This window comes from Dermochelys coriacea, chromosome 9, assembly GCF_009764565.3.
Source record: "Dermochelys coriacea isolate rDerCor1 chromosome 9, rDerCor1.pri.v4, whole genome shotgun sequence".
Lineage (NCBI taxonomy): Eukaryota > Metazoa > Chordata > Testudines > Dermochelyidae > Dermochelys > Dermochelys coriacea.
The window spans coordinates 25,515,037-25,533,448 of record NC_050076.1 but is presented as its reverse complement, the minus strand read 5'-3'; the positions used below and the strand labels follow the sequence as shown (position 1 = coordinate 25,533,448).

At 41.8% G+C, this 18,412-nt stretch overlaps 1 protein-coding gene across 3 annotated transcripts in view; it reads left to right on the top strand.

The window, feature by feature from the left end:
- The window catches only part of MME (membrane metalloendopeptidase), a 69,608-nt gene extending 53,172 nt beyond the window's left edge, over nucleotides 1-16,436 (top strand). For all 3 annotated transcript variants that reach the window (XM_038416238.2, XM_043492508.1, XM_043492509.1), the window contains exons 18-23: nucleotides 2,224-2,343; nucleotides 3,097-3,230; nucleotides 6,106-6,171; nucleotides 9,574-9,669; nucleotides 10,044-10,120; nucleotides 14,631-16,436. In XM_038416238.2, the coding sequence (XP_038272166.1) occupies nucleotides 2,224-2,343; nucleotides 3,097-3,230; nucleotides 6,106-6,171; nucleotides 9,574-9,669; nucleotides 10,044-10,120; nucleotides 14,631-14,730 (593 nt within the window). In that variant the 3' untranslated portion in view covers nucleotides 14,731-16,436. The remainder of the gene's footprint in view (nucleotides 1-2,223; nucleotides 2,344-3,096; nucleotides 3,231-6,105; nucleotides 6,172-9,573; nucleotides 9,670-10,043; nucleotides 10,121-14,630) is intronic.
- Nucleotides 16,437-18,412: the final 1,976 nt, after the last annotated feature.

Sequence of the window (18,412 nt, the reverse complement as noted above, 5' to 3'; positions counted from 1 at the left end):
AAGATGAGCCATCACCAGCAGTAGGGGCGGGAAAAGGAGGAAAACCTTTCATGGTGACAAGCAAGGTAGGCTATTTCCAGCAGTTAACAAGAACATCTGAGGAACAGTGGGGAGTGGGGTGGGGTGGGGGTGGAGAAATAACATGGGGAAATAGTTTTACTTTGTGTAATGACTCATCCATTCCCAGTCTCTATTCAAGACTAAGTTAATTGTATCTAGTTTGCAAATTAATTCCAATTCAGCAGTCTCTCGTTGGAGTCTGTTTTTGAAGTTTTTTTGTTCAAGGATAGCCACCCTCAAGTCTGTAATTGAGTGACCGGAGAGACTGAAGTGTTCTCCGACTGGTTTTTGAACGTTATAATTCTTGACATCTGATTTGTGTCCATTTATTCTTTTACGTAGAGACTGTCCAGTTTGACCAATGTACATGGCAGAGGGGCATTGCTGGCACATGATGGCATATATCACATTGGTAGATGCGCAGGTGAATGAGCCTCTGATAGTGTGGCTGATGTGATTAGGCCCTATGATGGTATCCCCTGAATAGATATGTGGACAGATCATATTACTGATCAGCAATTTATATGTTTTCAGATGATACCTCGGAAGGCATACCTTGTACAAATATTATTACAATAGTGTATAGGGCAGTGGTGGGCAACCTGTGGCCTACGGGCCACACGTGGCCCATCAGGGTAATCCGCTGGCTGGCCTCCAGAAAGTTTGTTTACATTTGCACAGCCTCCCACAGCTCCCAGTGGCCACAGTTCGCCATTCCCAGCCAATGGGAGCTGCAGGAAGCGGCGGCCAGCACGCCTGCTTCCCGTAGTTCCCATTGTCCAGGAACAGCGAACTGCAGCCACTGGGAGCTGCAGATGGCCGTGCAACTGTAAACAAACTGTCTTGTGGACTGCCAGCAGATTACCCTGACAGGCCACAGGTTGCCCACCACTGGTATAGGGTGCGAATACAGGAGTGCATTCTGTCACACCTCTACGTAGGAATATAATCAGCAGATGCTTTGTTTGATATTGCCCAGTTTTGCCAATAGTTAAGTTGTCACAAAGTACCTGCAATATCATTAATTTCTTGTCATTTCTACTGCATTTCCTGAAAATATTTAACATCAAAGCGTTTGGACATTACTTCTACAGTACAAATTGTATTGATTAATCAATTTGCTGATTATTCTCAGTAGGCAGCGTTCATGGACAATTACTGTGGCTTTTTATTTTGTCTTTTAATATTTTCTTATTCCCCCTCCCTCAATATTTGGAGGAAGACCTTGAGCCAAACTAGGCTTTATAGCAAAATACTGAATGTATCTATTCTCCCTATGGGAAAATTGTCCATTAATTCCTCACCCTTGTTATATTCTAGTTCCACAACCATACCATTCACAATGGGAATTAATCCCTCTTATTCGGGGAACCCCAGTGATGAGTGTAGAACAAGAACCTGCATAGAATACAAAATAGAACAGAATTCTCTAATTCATATTTGAAGATTTTTTAAATTCTTCATCTTTACAGAAACACATCACAATTGAAACATGCATTTAATTTAATTGATTTATTTATTTGTGTCATTGCTTCTTCTGTTAATGGCCTAAAGAAATGAACACAGAACTGAATGAAAGGAACCCCTGTGGCCCAAATCTTCCCCTACTGCATATAACTTACTTGTATTGATTCTCATGGAATCAATTCATATCCTTTGCTGGGAGAATAAGGTCTTATCTCTGACAATGACTCCCTGTGGGGCCTTGGTCAAACAATTTATTCGCTCTCCTGTTACGGTCTCTGACCTCACTGGGTGTTGTGGGGATTAATTAACATTGCTAGAGTGGTCTGGGGTTGCCAAATGCTATATAATAGCTAAGTACCATTACTTCTTTTTGCTGCACATAACAGTGAAGATCCAATGTAAAAGCCAGTTGTGAGTTGCCAAGCAAATGTTTGAAGGGATGTTTCCCTTTCCCCCATGTTTGATTTTTTTTTTCTCATTTATCTTCACTTCTCACAGAGCTTCCGTATGTAAATATATTTGCCCTTGCTGTTGTATTTGAGGGCAAACAGCTTGACTTCCTCACTGAAGTTCATGTAAATGATTCTGTAATAAAGTACATTTCTTGTAAGTGATCCCATATGAATGAATTACTTTATTAAAGTTGAGTGCATGAAATAATGAATCAGCATCTTATTGTGTTTTTTTCCTTTGCAGTCTTCCCCGCAGGCATTTTGCAACCACCTTTCTTCAGTGCCTCTCAATCCAAATCACTGAATTATGGTGGCATTGGTATGGTCATTGGCCATGAAATCACTCATGGATTTGACGACAATGGTAAGGTTCAGGGTTTTTATTGGATAATCCTTTTGGTAGACATTACATTATTGACTGCATTCTTTGCAGTCTAGTCATTCAAGGTAGCAGATAAAAAGATGGTGCTTCTAGGACCCAATCATATTTCCTTGTGATTTGCACTGGTGTTCTCTGGAGAGCAACAGCCAAAGCACTACAGAGGCACTAGGGTAGCCTCAGGGCTGCAGCAGTAGCAGGGGCACCAGAACAGGCAGGTCCAGGGGGCCATGGCCCCACCACTTTTAAAAGTGAGGAGCATGCAGGAGGCAGGGTCTTGGGGACAAGAGGCAGGATGAAGGCAGGGCCTTGGGGGGAAAGGACGCCACGGGGGGCAGGAACCTGGTTCAGGCACTGATGCCCCCACTCCACTTTTAAGAAGCTTCCATCACTCCTGAGCAGTAGCACAGCACATGCTCTCCCTCCATCATGGTTTTTTGACCAGTGGATCTCCTGCTTTTCCCCCAGGCTATGCCCAAAGCCCTTTGTATGCTGTTGTGGAGACAGCTTATGTTCTAGGCAACAGTACCTTTCCTTCCTGTCTAGAACACAGGCTTGTTTTGAAAGAAGAAAAAGGCATCATTTCTGTGATTGCTTCATTACAGAAACACCTATTTGCATGGATAATTATACTGTAATATATGTTCTTCTAACTGAGAAAGTAACTTTTATTGCCCTTCATTATTTCATCATCAGCTTGTTTCTTACATACATCATTCTGTGCACATATCATTACAGGTAGAAATTTTAATGAGAATGGGGACCTCATAGACTGGTGGACTCCAGAATCAGCAAAACATTTTAAGGATCAGTCTAAGTGTATGGTATACCAGTATGGAAACTTTTCGTGGGACCTAGCAGGTGGACAACATGTAGGTCATTCATAATTTGTCTATACAATGTCATTTTAAATTAAATTAGATGGACATTTAAGGCCCAATCCCACAAACTCATATATGAGAGTAGTTCCATTGTGGTGTATGGCCCAGATTAGCCTCCCTCAGAAAAACCTGTGGAAGGAGACTTTGGTGGATGACATCTCCAAGAAGATCACATACATACTGTCTGATCCAGCAGGGGTCAGGATTTACACACACACCCCCTTTTGTAAGACCATGGTTTGTGATTGCGAATCTGCACCGGCATTGGGCCCTGAAAGCCATCCCTTCCCACTTCAACTTCCTGGTAGAACAGGAAAGACAATTTATTTTTGGCTTCATTTCCTTGGAACTGGAGGTGGGGAAAATGTATCTCCCAGTCTAAACTCATTGTACCCGCTACTTTCCCTGGCCCATGCAGTCTCTCCCCCGCATTGTCAGCAGCACAGATCCCAAACCAGGTAGAGACAGGCCTCCAATGAGTCCTTGAGCATCTTGAGTCCTGAATAAGTAGAAGCTTGCAGGTTCAGGCCCTTAGTCTGTTTGTGTAAGTTTAACGTTCCATTAACTCATAAAAGCAGGTGACAATAACATCTGTCTTCTTTTTTTTAACTAAATATGGGTCCAGCCCATTTAACTCAAATGGCAAAATTTCCAGTTGAAAAAGTATTGAAGGATACTCAGTCATATCAGTGTATTTCTATTTCTCTTATAAACAGAGACCTATATTAGCACATTTTCCTTCCATTGCTGCAGTCTCCTCTACTCCTTTGGTCTGGAATTTACTTAGAGACTAAGCAGAGCTGTGAACCCTTCAAAGTTCAATTTGAACAGCTTCATGAACTTGTCAGAACCATTTTGCATATATTCACAGGCCATGAAGTTAAGCAAAGTTGGCATTCAAACAATTGGGGCTCTCTCATAGAGGAAGGGTTTTACTGTTAAAGACCTGGATTAGGATTTAGGGTTAGGTGGATTCTAATCTTGAATTTGCTGATTTCCTTGTGTGATCTTGGGCAAATCATATAAGCTCTCTTTGTCCCCAGTCCACATCTGTAAAACCGGGATAACATCACTTCCCTACTTCATCAGGATGTTGTAAGAATGAATTCATTAATGTATGTGAGGCACTCAGATATCACCACAGAAAAGCTGATAAATAAGTGTAGATCTCATGTATCTACAATCCACAGTTTGGAATGCATACATTTGCATAGGTTTGTACAAGTTTGGTGGTTCACTAGAACAGCAGTCTGTGACTTGTCCCACGGAACTTCTCCCAGTGAACCTCCTTCAAACTAAAAATGCATTGAAAAAAAAGCATCCTCCTAACCAAACAGCACAAAGAAATGTTGACACAGAAAGAACCCTAATAATCTCGGCTAGTTGAGAAAGGCAGATGAAACTAGACAGAGGTAAAGCAGACTGAGTGTCTTTGCAGTTCCAAACTTGCATTTCTCATGTTTAAAAGACTGAGTTTCAATGCTCTTTCACCTGAAGTTTCTGCTGAGTTGCCTGCATTCTCTGTGGACAGCTTGTAAAGCCTTGTACTGCACAAATGTGCTTTTCAGTTTGTGTTGCTGTTTCTTTCACAGAGAAGGTCACACAGCAAATGAGCATGAGCCCCTGAAACGCTGTTGGACAGTAAATGGGTGGAAGATGTTTACAATAGCACCTGATTCCATTGTGAAAGGCCAGTTACTTACAACATCTGTCTTGTTTATTTGGGACTTCTCCAGATAATCACATGCAGTGTTCAGCAGTGCTGAAAGCTTGTATAAAGAGCAGTTTCAATGGGATGGAACCTCCTGCTGCAAGTGATGAATGAGGGGTTGCTCCCAGCTGTACCTTATTGTCTCTTTGTTGACAGCTGAAAAGTCTGTTCATTGCCATACAGAATGTGCAAAAGACAAACTCCCATCCTGAGGAGTTTTCAATCTATCAGCTATACCAATAAGATCACCAGAATCCTTTTAAAATCATTTGGGGAAATGACAGTGAAGGTTTTTGTCCTGATACTTATCCACCCTCAGAATTGAATCTAATGATGAGTTGCAGTTTTATGACTTCAGATGACATGCATCTTTGGATTAAGGACTGGCAAAGTTGTTCAATAATAATAAAGAGCCAGGTTCTCCACTAGCATAGCTCCATTATCTTTAGTGTTACTATGCTGATTTACACCCACTGAGGATCTGTCCCAGCATGTTGATTAGAACATGAAGCTAAGGGGCCATGTACCTTGCCTGATATCCAGCAAAATTCCTAGTAAGATTCCAGCAGATTTGCCAGTCTTGGTTCTGTTAACTGATGTCTTCCAACATTATGAAGTCTGGATCTTCCCTGCTTCATGGGTTTCCAGTGTATTCTGGCCACCACTGGCCTGGAGACCTTGAGCAGTGTTGACAAAAGCCACACTGAGACCAACAGAACCAGCCAGACCCACCATTGAGATTATAGCAAAAGTAGGGGGGATGGGTTCGAGAAAGATAAGAAGCTGGATGTTAAGGACACAAAGAACAAGAAAGAGTGAATTAATCAGCAGGCATCAGAGAGTCTGGGCAAGAAAGATTTGACAGCCATAAAATGCTCATTGTATCGAGAGGGAGGGAATTAGGGTTTGGAGACAAGGGAGGCAGAGAATGTTCAGAAGCATTAACATAGATCTTCTGTTAAACATTGAAATTTGGGAGGGCTTGCTTGAAACTTTTGCCATTCACTCATCTCTGCTTTGGAACCTGAGGCCGCTAGTCAAGGCCAAAGTGGGTAAATAAACAGGAGATATTCAGAAGTTTAGCACTGTAATTCCCAGTATAGAGAAGCTTTTCCTGCAAGAAAACCTGCAACTTTTTCATTTCTCTCTTTGCAGCTGAGTGGAATCAATACTCTGGGAGAAAACATTGCTGATAATGGGGGTGTTAGACAAGCTTATAAGGTGAGAAAGATCCATTTTCTCTTTGTCTTCACAGTTGAGATTATTACTGTTGAAACACATTTATTAAAGTTCCGGGGGGGGGGGGGGGAGCAGTTTTTATGTGTGGCAAAGACAGAAGGACACTTTACTGTAATTCTCTGTCACCAAGTCAGCTTCTAAAACAATTGAAACTTTGTTACCTTTTGTTCAGTATATTACTCACTTTAGGGAAGGGATTTTCTATTCCTAGTGCTCTTTTGTTTATTATTGCCCATTACAGCTCTCTCTAGCTCTTCTCTCACTATTACTGGTTGGGCATAAAGAATTTGTAGAATGAAAACACTTAGTGAATCAATGCCACACAAACTTTAACCTGACTGAAATGATCATATTGACCTGTTGTCTATATCTGTTCACCAGCATTCTGTTTATGAATGGCAGGGAAAGGTAATGGTAGTCTTCCAAGCTCCACCCACAAAACAGTCTCTGCCCACATGGAATGCCATTCACAGTAGATTACTCAGATGTTCAAAATATGATCCCGCTTGCTTTCAGGGCTTGGTTTCCCCTTACTGAGGTCCATTTACACCCATCAGCTCTGTGTTCTAGGTTACTCCTGGGTGGGGGCCCATAGAGGGTTGCAAACTCTGACTGAAGCTATTCCGGAGTTTTTTTTTTCCAACATGACAATGTCATTTTCTTAAAATATCCTATTAAAATCTCCTGATTGCTTTCAATAGTCACCGGGAAATTGATGCTGATTCGGGGAGACTCCAGACCAATCTTGGAGGGTTGGCAACCCTAGGCCCAGATGCCCTGCTAGGCTCTTCTAGGCTTCTTGGGTTTGGGATGGGAAAATGGCAGTACTTTCCCAGTTCTACTCTTGTGGCACCATAGTGAGCTCTCCATCACAGCAGATGATGTAGATCCTCATAATATGACCCGCCCTCTCCTTTTCCACTTTAATCAGAGTGAAATATATTTCACAATGTTGACACTTAATGTAATATCACTCCACACCAGAGCACCCCTGGAACAAATGGGGCAGCTCAGACCTCTCAGAGCTATTGTTTCAGGTTCTGCAAACACAGTAATCACTGCATCAGTTACGCTCAGTTCACTAGCATCTGATGAAGTGAACTGTAGCTCACGAAAGCTTATGCTCAAATAAATTTGTTAGTCTCTAAGGTGCCACAAGTACTTCTTTTCTTTTTGCGAATACAGACTAACACGGCTGCTACTCTGAAACCTGTCAGTTCACTAGGGAGTTCCTGGAAAGCTTAGATTCTGGACAAGGTGGCAGCAACCAGAAAGAGGAGCTGGTATGTCATACTGCTACATACAAGCTCAATCCAAGCCCTGGTTTATGTAGCATTTAAACAAGAAAGCACAAATACACAGGATATTATCCTGTCTCAAGTCAATGGGAGCCCAGAGTAAATCTAGCACAGGGAATACTAGCAAGTCCGCAGTACTACCAAGAAGAAACTGGGACTTCATAGTTACTGTGATATCACAGATATGGTCTGTATTATGAACATGTGAAAGGAGCAAATTTCACTTGATGACAACAGATTTTTTACAAGAATTTAGTTCAGGGAAAAGTTTCACCATTTCTGCCAATGAACACTTTTTTTTCTTTTCAAAATAAAAAGAATCCACAAACTAGCAAATCAACTTAATTACAGCCTGAAAAATGGCCTGCATTTTCATAAAAGTAGCCCTAGGGAAAATTTCCTTTTTCATAAGGAAATGTTGCATTTGTCACCACGAAATCAGTTTTACACCAGAAGTAGGTATGAATCAGATTCTGATTGCCTACAGTGTAAATATGGAGCAAGAGCAGTGGAGTTACTCCACATTTACACCATGTAAGTCAGACCAGATTCTTATCAAAGAGGTCTTATAACTGAAGCATTGTCATAATTCCAATGGTAACAGCCTATGGATTTAATTAAATAACTTGAAATTACTTACATTCATGGAGAAAACAAAGAATTTGGGAACAGAATGACATATTTGTGTACTGTGTGAAATCAGAGAAGATGGTGATTTTTGCTGCAACTGAAACTTGTTACCCCACAGCTCTAACTGTAGTATCATGGGAAGGATCAGGTTAGAAATATTAGCTGATTAAACAGCAGAATAAAGCCTCTGTTTACACACTAATCATCTTGGAGACAGATTGTGCCCCCTGGAGTCCAGGCACAGAGGGGTTCTTCATGCGCAGAAGGGGCTCAGTCCACTCCACGCTGCAGTCCATGCACCTAGCCAGCGGAGCACTCTGCATAGTCCAGGTGGTCTGAGAGGAAGAGTGGGTGGGTAAGATGAACATCGTCTCCTTATTCTGGTCTCATGCACCGTACTTTAGGAAGACAGCACAACATCAGGCTACATTAACTTTTCTACATAGCCCCTCTGGGGGCTGTGGTGGGGTAGTCCCTGTTAGAGTGGCTCCGAAGGAACATGCACGAGCCCAACATGCTGAGGGTCAGATCTTCCATGGGGCCTGCCAGATTTGGAAGTTGGCCCCTCACTCTTTTCTGTGGAAGTTCAATCCCCCTGTCCACAAGGAGATGATATGAGCAGGGCTGAAATTCAGCTGGTATTGTCTGGAGTAGAGCTCCGGTAAACATTTTCAAACCCGCTGGAGTTTTTATAGGATTTTGGGAGAGGGATGTGGGGGGAGGACTCCAGAAAATACTCAATAAGAATGTAAACCCTGGATATAATCATGGCAGGGGACAATCGAGCCGTAGGTAATTAGTAATGCTGAGAAATGCAGCATGAGTACATGACAGTTAAATGGGATCTGATAAAATATTAACTAATGTAAAGCTTGCTGAAGTGGGGAGGTTATACGCAGCAAGTAAACAAACCAGCTGGGCCTGCCATGGGCTTTCCCTGCACAAGCAGCGGAACAAGTTTGAGTACCACTGGTCTAGAGTTTGTGTCTCTACTGTTATTGTCATACAAACACAATTCTCCTGTACATTATCTTTCCTATAAAAAGGTGCATGACGTCTGGATGCCGAGGACATGATATATTACTAGTTATCACACCTGTCCTACTAAGACAATGATATCGCTGTGTTTCCTTTTCTACCAGTAAATTGCATTCCTTGGATCTACTCCTCCCCTCACTTACCCCAATATAAATCAGGAGTAACCACCTGAACTCAGTGGAGCTACACCACTGTAAAACTGATCTGAGAGGAGAATCAGGCCCTGGGTCAATCAGGTCATTGCATTTCTTTTCTACGCTGGCCACTCTTTTTCTGCACCTGGATGGCATTCAGCCAGAGAGGATCCTAAAATAGTCTTGCTGTAGTATGTCAGATAATCCATGTTCATTCTCATTAAAGTGCCATTTTGATAAGGGAAATAGGAAACCATAACATTTCTGCTCCATTCGTTTTGCAGGCCTACGAAAACTTTGTCAAAAAAAACGGAAAAGAAAAACTGCTTCCCGGGCTTGACATGAACCATAAGCAGCTGTTCTTCCTGAACTTTGCACAGGTATTGTATCCTTCTTGACTGAAGGTTTGAAAATCATTTTGAGTTATAATTTCACCGTAAGCTGAAACAGCAGTCTGACTTTTCTCATTCTAACAAGAGCTGGCAGGATTGTTAAATTGAGCAGAGTCCATAGCAAAGCAGACAGGATGTTAATCCTAGTTACACACGTGAATTCATGCAGGAGTAAGTCTGCTAGGCTCAAATGCCTGTGAAAGTGCACTACAGTCTGTGGGATTTTATAGAATCCACATTTTTTCACTGTGGTCCAATTTGAAATGTGTTCTCCAGCATTAAATGTTTCATAATAAAACTAAAGCAGCACTTCTGAAAAATCTTATTCACAACAAATTACTTTCTTTCTGATATGTTTCTAGATATGGTGTGGAACATACCGTCCAGAATATGCTGTCAACTCCATTAAAACTGATACGCATAGCCCAGGCAAATTCAGGTCAGTGTTTATAATCATCATCCTCAGCTGTAAGATATCTTTTCATTGTAGATATCAAAGCACTCTACAAAGCAGGGCAAGTATCATTATCCTCATTTTATGGATGTGACAGGACTATCTCAAGGTCAGATAGCAGGTCAGTGACAGAGCTGGGAATAGATTGCAGACGTCCAGGCCAGTGGCCTTTCCTTGTTGCCTCCTATGGTCATGTTCATTTAAGCCTTTGCTAAGGTTCTCCCCAAGATGGCCAAAAGACAGACAACAAAGTGACTTAAGGGGCTGCGTGGCCTGAAGGCTAGGATTGAAATCCTGGCTCTGCTGAAGTCAATGGCAAAACTCCCACTGACTTCATCGGGGCAAGGATTTCACTTTGTATGTCTCTCTTAACAGCTCTAAGGAGAGAGGGCTCAGCCAGGGAAAGATGAAGAAATCAAATGGTCTCCCCACAAACAGGGATAATAGAAGGGAGGAGGATGGGCCTTTTTCTATGGTGGGAGCTCTTTGCCTAAAGGTACGCAGGCATCACACCAAATCAGAAGCAGGAGCGCCCTCCAGAACTCTAGGGGTGTTTTTGTTTTGTTTTTTATTGTCTGGATTGGGTCTTTTCCTTCACTGGTATGGCACAGACAGTGTGACTGCATCCCTAGACCTACATTATTATTATTTAATTGTACTGAGGCACTGTCTAAGGGCCACAAACAGGACTTGGGCAGCATTGTACTGGGCACTGTACAAACACAAGGGAAACAAGGTCCCTGTTCCCTCCCTATCCCTAACAAAGGGAAGAAAAAAAGGCTGGTAACAGAGATTCTCCACCCTGTGAGCAACAACAGACCCACGCACTGTGGCATGATGGAGAGTTGATTTGCTTTTCCCCCCATCAGGGAACTGAGTCATAGGTGATCATGCCTAGTGGTAGAAGTCCAAATGCCAGAGCCAAGGGGTGAAATAGGGTCAGAACCACGGCCAAAGATCAGAACCAAAATCAGAGTCCAGATGCCAGACCCAAGGGTCAAGACAGAGTGGGAGCCGGAAATCAGAGCCAAGGGTCAGAACTGCATTACCAGGAGCCAGGGAAGGCAGCAGTATGGCTGGCTCAGAGCCAAGAGCAAAGCTGGGACAGGACTGGGTGCAGGGCAAGGTCTAGGCTGGAGCAGTGGTGGAGAAGGGCTTGGAGAGAGACAAGCACAGGGAAGCAGAGACTCTGTGGACATGTGCATTGAGCAACCACCAACCTGCTGCTGCTGCTGAGTTTAAGAACCATCCTGCTAGCTTCCTCAGCCAGTCAGGCAGGGCAGTCCCTCAGCCAGCCTAGCTGACTTGTTAGGCTGTCAGGAGTACGGTGCAGGTGCAGGGCCTCCCTCCTGGCAAGTCAACCCTTTCTGGAGAAAGCTGACTCTGTGTGTGAAGGGATATCAGGAGGAAGGCCCTGCAGCTGCACTTGATCAGTACTCCTGACAGTCTAACGAGTCAGCTAGGCTGCCTGACTTCCTCTTCCCCTGCAGGGGCTGCTCCCAGGGCAGGTCAGACCGGCCTCTGGGATCTCCCCCAGCTGCAGGAAGCTCCACATCTCCAGCTGTGTCCTCCCCATCCAGAGAGGCTGCTGCTCCAGATGTCACCTCTCCTGCCCCACACAGAAAGGCTGCAGCTCTAGCTGTCACCCTCCCCCATGCAGAGAGGCTGCAGCTCCAGCTGTCAGCCCCCCACTCGGGTGGGAGACTGCTGGGAAAACCACAGAGATGGTAACCCATGCTCCCATACCCGGCTACCCTCATTTCTGTGCTGTTGCTGGTGCTGGCTTTAAGCTGGGCGCCCAGCCAGCAGCCTTCCTCTCTGGATGCCCAGTTCTGAAGGCAGTGCCCCTGCCAGCATCAGGACAGAAGTGAGGGTGGCAATCCCATGACACCCCCCCACAAACACACACACACACACAATAGCCTTGTGATCCTCCCACCTTTGGGCTGGGACCCCCATGGTTACAACATCTTGAAATTTCAGATGTAAAAATCTGAAAACATGAAATTGACTAATTTTAAAAACCCCTGGCCATGAAACTGACCAAAATGGACTGTGAATTTGGTAGGGCCCTACTTATGAGGCTTAGGTACCCAGAAGTTGCAGATGGTGTGGGCTGATTAGGATCCTTAAATTTTAACCTAAACCAGCACAACATTCCATTTGAACAACATAAAAACACTGTGTTTGTTCTTATAAATCTGATTGGCTAAGTCTCGTCAGAATGGTAGATGCCACAATACCTGTGCTAGCCACAAAAATCATTGTGAACCCTACAGCACTTGCACTCCCGCTGATCACATTATCTTCTGATACAGTTCAGCACATCACTTCCAAAGGGCTTTCTTTCTTAACCCCCCTCTTTACCAGAGAATTATTGCTTATTCCACATATTTGAATATTTGGTGAAAGCAGTGACTGTTTCTGCGGTTTCATTAACTGGCATTTTGGTGTGGGCATTTCTGTGTTATCTGCAAAACTCTCCCCAAGGCAATTATATTTAAAACTCCTGCAAGCTACTGAATCGAGGCACAATGTTAATGAGGGTCTGTGGCAGTTTGTTATAGCTTTGCCTCATATTTGTGTTATTAATTTGTACAGTTCATTCGTTCTTGTAAATTAATCAGCTTGATGTCTTTATGCATTTATATGTGGATGCACTTTGCTTCAATGTCATACGTTAAGTCTCACTACTGTTTTTATATCTATATAGGTGGCTACAAACGAAATGTGCCTAATCCTGCAAACCTTTACTCACACAAGTCATCTTACATGAGAAATCTCACTGATATTGCTGGGACACCTTGCCTAAGTAATGATTTGCAGGATCAGGCCCAACTTAAAGCTCTAAAATCTAAAGCATCTTTGTACATATTAGAATTATAGCTAAAACTACAACATATTTAACTTAAATATATAAAACTACCAGTATATTAATGACTTTGTATCAAAATGTCATATGGACTCAAAATGTATAGGTTTATTTTATGCCTATTGCATTTGCTGGAGTTGATTTATTTCTCTGTCAAGGTTCTCTGGGCAGTTCTTTATATTGGTTTGTTATTTGCATTATATGTTTTTAATGTATGGACCGGTTGTTTTGAGCACTGGATGGAGAATGACAGAAGCTTGTATATACCTGAAGTTGTTGATCAGATTACATTTGTTACAATGTGAATAAATGTAGCAATAGAATACAATATCTAACTACAATAAAATAAATATGAAAGGAAGCCTTAGATTTTGGTCTCTAAAGGAGGAAAAAGAAATGAAGTAATTTTTCAGAAAATTTGCATTTGATTGTTATTCCATTTTAAAACAAATCAAATATAATGACAGATACAAGTCAAATCCTGCTCATGTGACTCACCTTATTGGTATTAGTGACATAACTAAAGCAAGCAGGATTTGCTCTCCACGGCCAATAGATCAAAAATAATGACAGCTATAAGTAAGATTTTATGACACACAGAATATTTTTGGCTATGTTTTTGGCAAAATCCAACTTCAGTGGCTCCAGCCCTGGGATTGGTCAAGGCTTTGCTGGATCACTTACTAGAAAGCAATCTTTGTTTTCTCTCTCTTCTATTTGGTCCCATGTGCTGCTGATGGCTCCTGACAATACTTACCAAATATTCCCCTTTTGATTTTACAAGGCCGATCCAGTAATTTGTAACAAATGTAATCTGATAAACTGCTTCACCTCTATTACTGCTCACAATTTCCACAGACAGTTCTTGATTATATTGAATCTAATTGTTATTGAAATTATTCAGAAAGTGATTTCTGCAAATAATTCTTGCTTCACAATCAATTAAGTGCCACTATTTGATATTTGACATTAAATCTGGAGTTGTTTTGACTAGATGTATAGGTCACAGGGTGCAAAGGGTGTAATTCTCAGAATCAGGTTTCACAATACAAGTCTGAAAATTGCTTTTGACTAGCATTTCCCAAAATTCACTTAAAATCTACTGTTTATGTCAACATTTCTTCCAGGAAACTTGTTCACTAGAATATATGCGGACAGTGACCAGAAAAAGGGTCATGACTATAGTTAAATGGAATGAATACTAACAAAAAACATCTTCAATATTCCTCCAGCTGTAGGTTTTACCTACTTTTACAGAGGACTTAAAGCACAAGTGGAGCTGTCAGAAAAATTGTCACCAAAATGAACGAAAGGCCATTACCCTGTTCCTTTGATGTCAATGAGAGTTTGACTCCAATAGACATCAATGGAAATAATATCAGGCCTGTGTTTCTACGGGTCATCTTCTTTTGTATATGATAGGGAATGTGCAAACTGGAAAAATAAAAATTTAGTTGGGCCATTATCATTTTAGAGGAGAAAGGGGGATAACCTGAAAATGCTTATGGATGTTTCCTAAAATATTTTGAGGTGCAGAAAATAACAGTTAGGTTTTATTTTAAGTTGGGTCTTAAAGAGAATTAGTGGTGCCAACTTCTTTTTGTTTTTGTTTTTGTTTTAAAGGGTCATAGGATCATTGCAGAACTCTGCGGAGTTTACCGAGGCCTTTTCATGCACCACAACAGAGTACATGGACCCTGCAAAAAAGTGCCGTGTTTGGTGACAGCTATAAACCAGGCACCCCAAGGACAAACTTCCCAGGCAAACAGAAATTTGGAACTTACTGGGAGGACTGGGAGAAGGATATGTGCTACAAAAGTCATTTGTTAGTGGACAAAAAAAACAACAATATCTGTGAGATCAGAAATTCAAAACAATCAATTCTTCAAATTAAGGTTTATAGCCAAGGCAGCAAATATAATATATAAACTGCTTTTTTATGACCAAACCTTGCAAAATATAAATCACTTAATTGTTTACCTATTTCTTCACTCTTAAACAACATTGTTATTATAGTTTAATTCTGTTTTCCATTTGGTCTACAGATTTTTTTATTCTCCCTGGGGAACACTTAATCACCTACTCCTTTGAAAATGTATACTGATATTTCTGATCAGATGGAGAAAGAAGATATTAAGTAGCACATTATCTTGGACACAGTGGCGTAGTTAGATGAGCGAACAGGGCAGCAGACATAAAAAAGGTGCCGTCCGCTTGTACTCACCCGGCAGCGCTCTGGGTCCTTGGCGGCACTGAAGGCCCCCGCCGCCGAAATGCCACCAAGGACCCAGAGTGAGTGAAGGTTCCCACCAAGCAGTGCTGCCGAAGTACGGCCAAAGAGCCGGAGAGTGTGAAGGCCCCCGCCACCAAAGACCCGGAGCGCCGCTGGGTGAGTAAAAATTAAAAAAGGAGCCTATAAATTAAATTAAACTAAATTATAAATTAAAAAGGCACCACTTGTGCTCAGAGGGGGAGCGGTCGCTCTCCCCCGGCTACGCTACTGCTTGGACATCAAAGTATAATGAGACAACAGTTCATATAAAAAATGTCAGACTCTGTATCCTCTTCTGTCATGATAAATGTGTTCTACCAAATGTTTGTTTTCATTTTTACTTGAAATGATTTATATGAGAAAAGTCCAAAGACCTGTTGTAATTCACTTAAATAATTTCTCAGTAATTATTCCAATGCTTAAAGGCTGAATTCACTATTTACTTGGTTTTATTTACCGCTTTCCAGCCAAAATGAAAATGTAGCTAATTTATTAATTTTTGAGTTTACAATCAGTAATGTTGTGATCAAAGACCCCTTCACAGTTTTCTAAGAGTTGTCTTGCTTTCTCTAAACTTGGTCTTTTTAAAAGATTTGTAGTAATATATAAATCATAGTTTTTATATTTAATTCTGAGCTATACTTATGACTTGAAGTTATTGTTATATATTTTATCAGTGGCTGCATATAATTGAGAAATTTTAGTTACACATAGTATGATATGACAAAGCCTATAAAACAGATCTCTAAAGGGATGCACAAAAAAACAACTTTTGAGACTCACTTTTTCAATTTTTAGGGTCTGATCCAGTAAATACTTTGACTTTGTTGATGTCAGTAGTCCATTTGAAGTCAATGAGACTGGTTATGTCATTAGAGTTATACAAGTGTTTGCAAGATTGGACCCTTAATTGGTACTGGCAAAAGGCTTTAAGTACACTATGATACATATGAAATGCCCTCCTGCAGGTTGCCAAGGAACTTACTGCTTCTTGTATCGAAGCTAGTTAAGACTTCCAAAAATAAACACCAGATACCTCCAATGACTTCTATAATGGGTAAAACTATGTTCATTTTCGCTTTTCAAGTTTGTCATCTGAGGAAAACCTTTTGATAATAAATTGAAATTATGAGCCAACTGCTCATTATTGTCTACAATGACTGCAGTGTATGTGTGTTTTCAGTGGGAGATGTGCAGTAACAAAGATGTGTCGTCTGCAGTAGAACTACAGAAATTCCAAACTCCTGTGGTGCCTGTTATGATTAACATGAAAATTCAAATTATTTGATGATGGTTAAAAAAAATAAATGGATAATTTGGAACCTAGGGAAATTACACCAAAATGGACTATGCTAGTCTTTGTCTCACATGCGTTCATCACACCAGGCTGACAAACAAAATACATCAAAACACAGAGCTCCAAGTCCTCTTCCTGCACCCTGCCCAAGTAGTCAGGCTTAGTGCAGGAGCAAGAGGAAAAAATACTCTGTGGATGCTACTGCAGCTCACCAGCCACTGCATCGCCACTCTACAAAGGACAACAACAGTGGCTCTACATAATGGCAGCCCCTAGGCCATCTGCCAGCTCTGCGCTGCCAAAGCCCATTGTACCGAGATTCTGACAGAGCCCCACACAACTTGGCTCTGCACTGTATTACCAGTGCAGACCCTTGAGCTGGCTTTCCAAATACTACCCTACACCTTGCACAAGAGAACTCTAATCCCAGTTCCACTCCATCTGCGTCCCCCTGTTGGCACAGCAAAGGGGATAGCAATGTGTGACCTAGGGAGCCCCTCAGTGCCAACTGGCAGAGGACACACCATAATATAACTCATATCAGGCTTGGCACACTCATTGCTCCAACTCGCTATTTTCATAATCTGTACCTAAAAGGTGCCCTGTAAGATATTATATGTAAACTGGTGCCACGCTGGTCATTAATATTATTGTGTGGTGTATGTACAGGTGATATACAAAGAATTATAAATATGTGCTGGAAATATTTTCTTAAAATGTGTTTGGCAAACAGGGTTTAAGACACCCCCACCTTAGACAAAGGTATGTGGTTCTGCCTGCTTGAATGTGTTTCCAATGTAAATTGAGCAAGGAGAGACAATGAAATTGTCTACCTTGCATGTAAATGTAAAGTCATCAGGCAAACCAGTGTGGGGGATGGCCTCTTAACAACGGGAGATGGAAGATGCAACTCCAGGAAACCTCCTGGAGATAAGGTCATTGAACTTTGGAAGATATAAGCAAAGATAGAGAGCCATTTTGGTATCCATTACTGGACAGATACAAGTGGCCAGGGCTCTTGTACATCTGAGGAAAAACAAATAGAGGTTTTCACCCAAGGAGGCTGAAAGACTATGGAAACTGAAGATAGGTGAGAAACCTCCTTATATTCAAACTGTAACTTCCTGAAGTTAAATTTAGTCACTAGAAAGCATGTTTAGTTTGTAACTTTTCATATTTCTTTCATTCATACTAGATACCCACTTAATCCTAAATTTTTGGTTAATGAACTTCGTTTTAGTTTTACCATAAACCATCTGAATGCTGTAGGTGTTTCAACTACATGTGGGCGGGCCTTCTGCTAAACTAGCAGGCTGGTATGTATGGTGTCTCTTTGGAGGCAGCAAACTGAATATCTTCTGTGAGGGCCCAGTGAGAGGGACTGGACGCTACAGGGGTGACAGTTTTAGGGAGACTCAGGACCGGAAAGACTGTTGGTGTCACCCTACAAGGAATAACCGGGATGATCAAAGCCAGGGTGAGCCTACCGTGCTGTTGGCATCAGGGCTCTGAGCCAAAGCTGTACAGCAGAGAGGCACCCATGGTTACAGGGCAGGCAGTGACAGAACACCTTTTCCGCCTAAAGTATCACATAATGGCCCCAAAGAAAGGAGATTACAGGATAGGAATAACAAGAAAAAAAAGACAACCGTGTATTGGGTTTCTCTCTCTATTGGATCCCTCTCTCACCCCACTCTATCTATTATCTTAGGTACTTAAATGGCCTCCATTATTGTTTTGTCTGAATGCTTCACAATCTTTAATATATTTCACATTTCCCTAGTTTGTTTATGAGAATGTCATGTGGGACTATGTGAAAAGCTTTACTAAAATCAA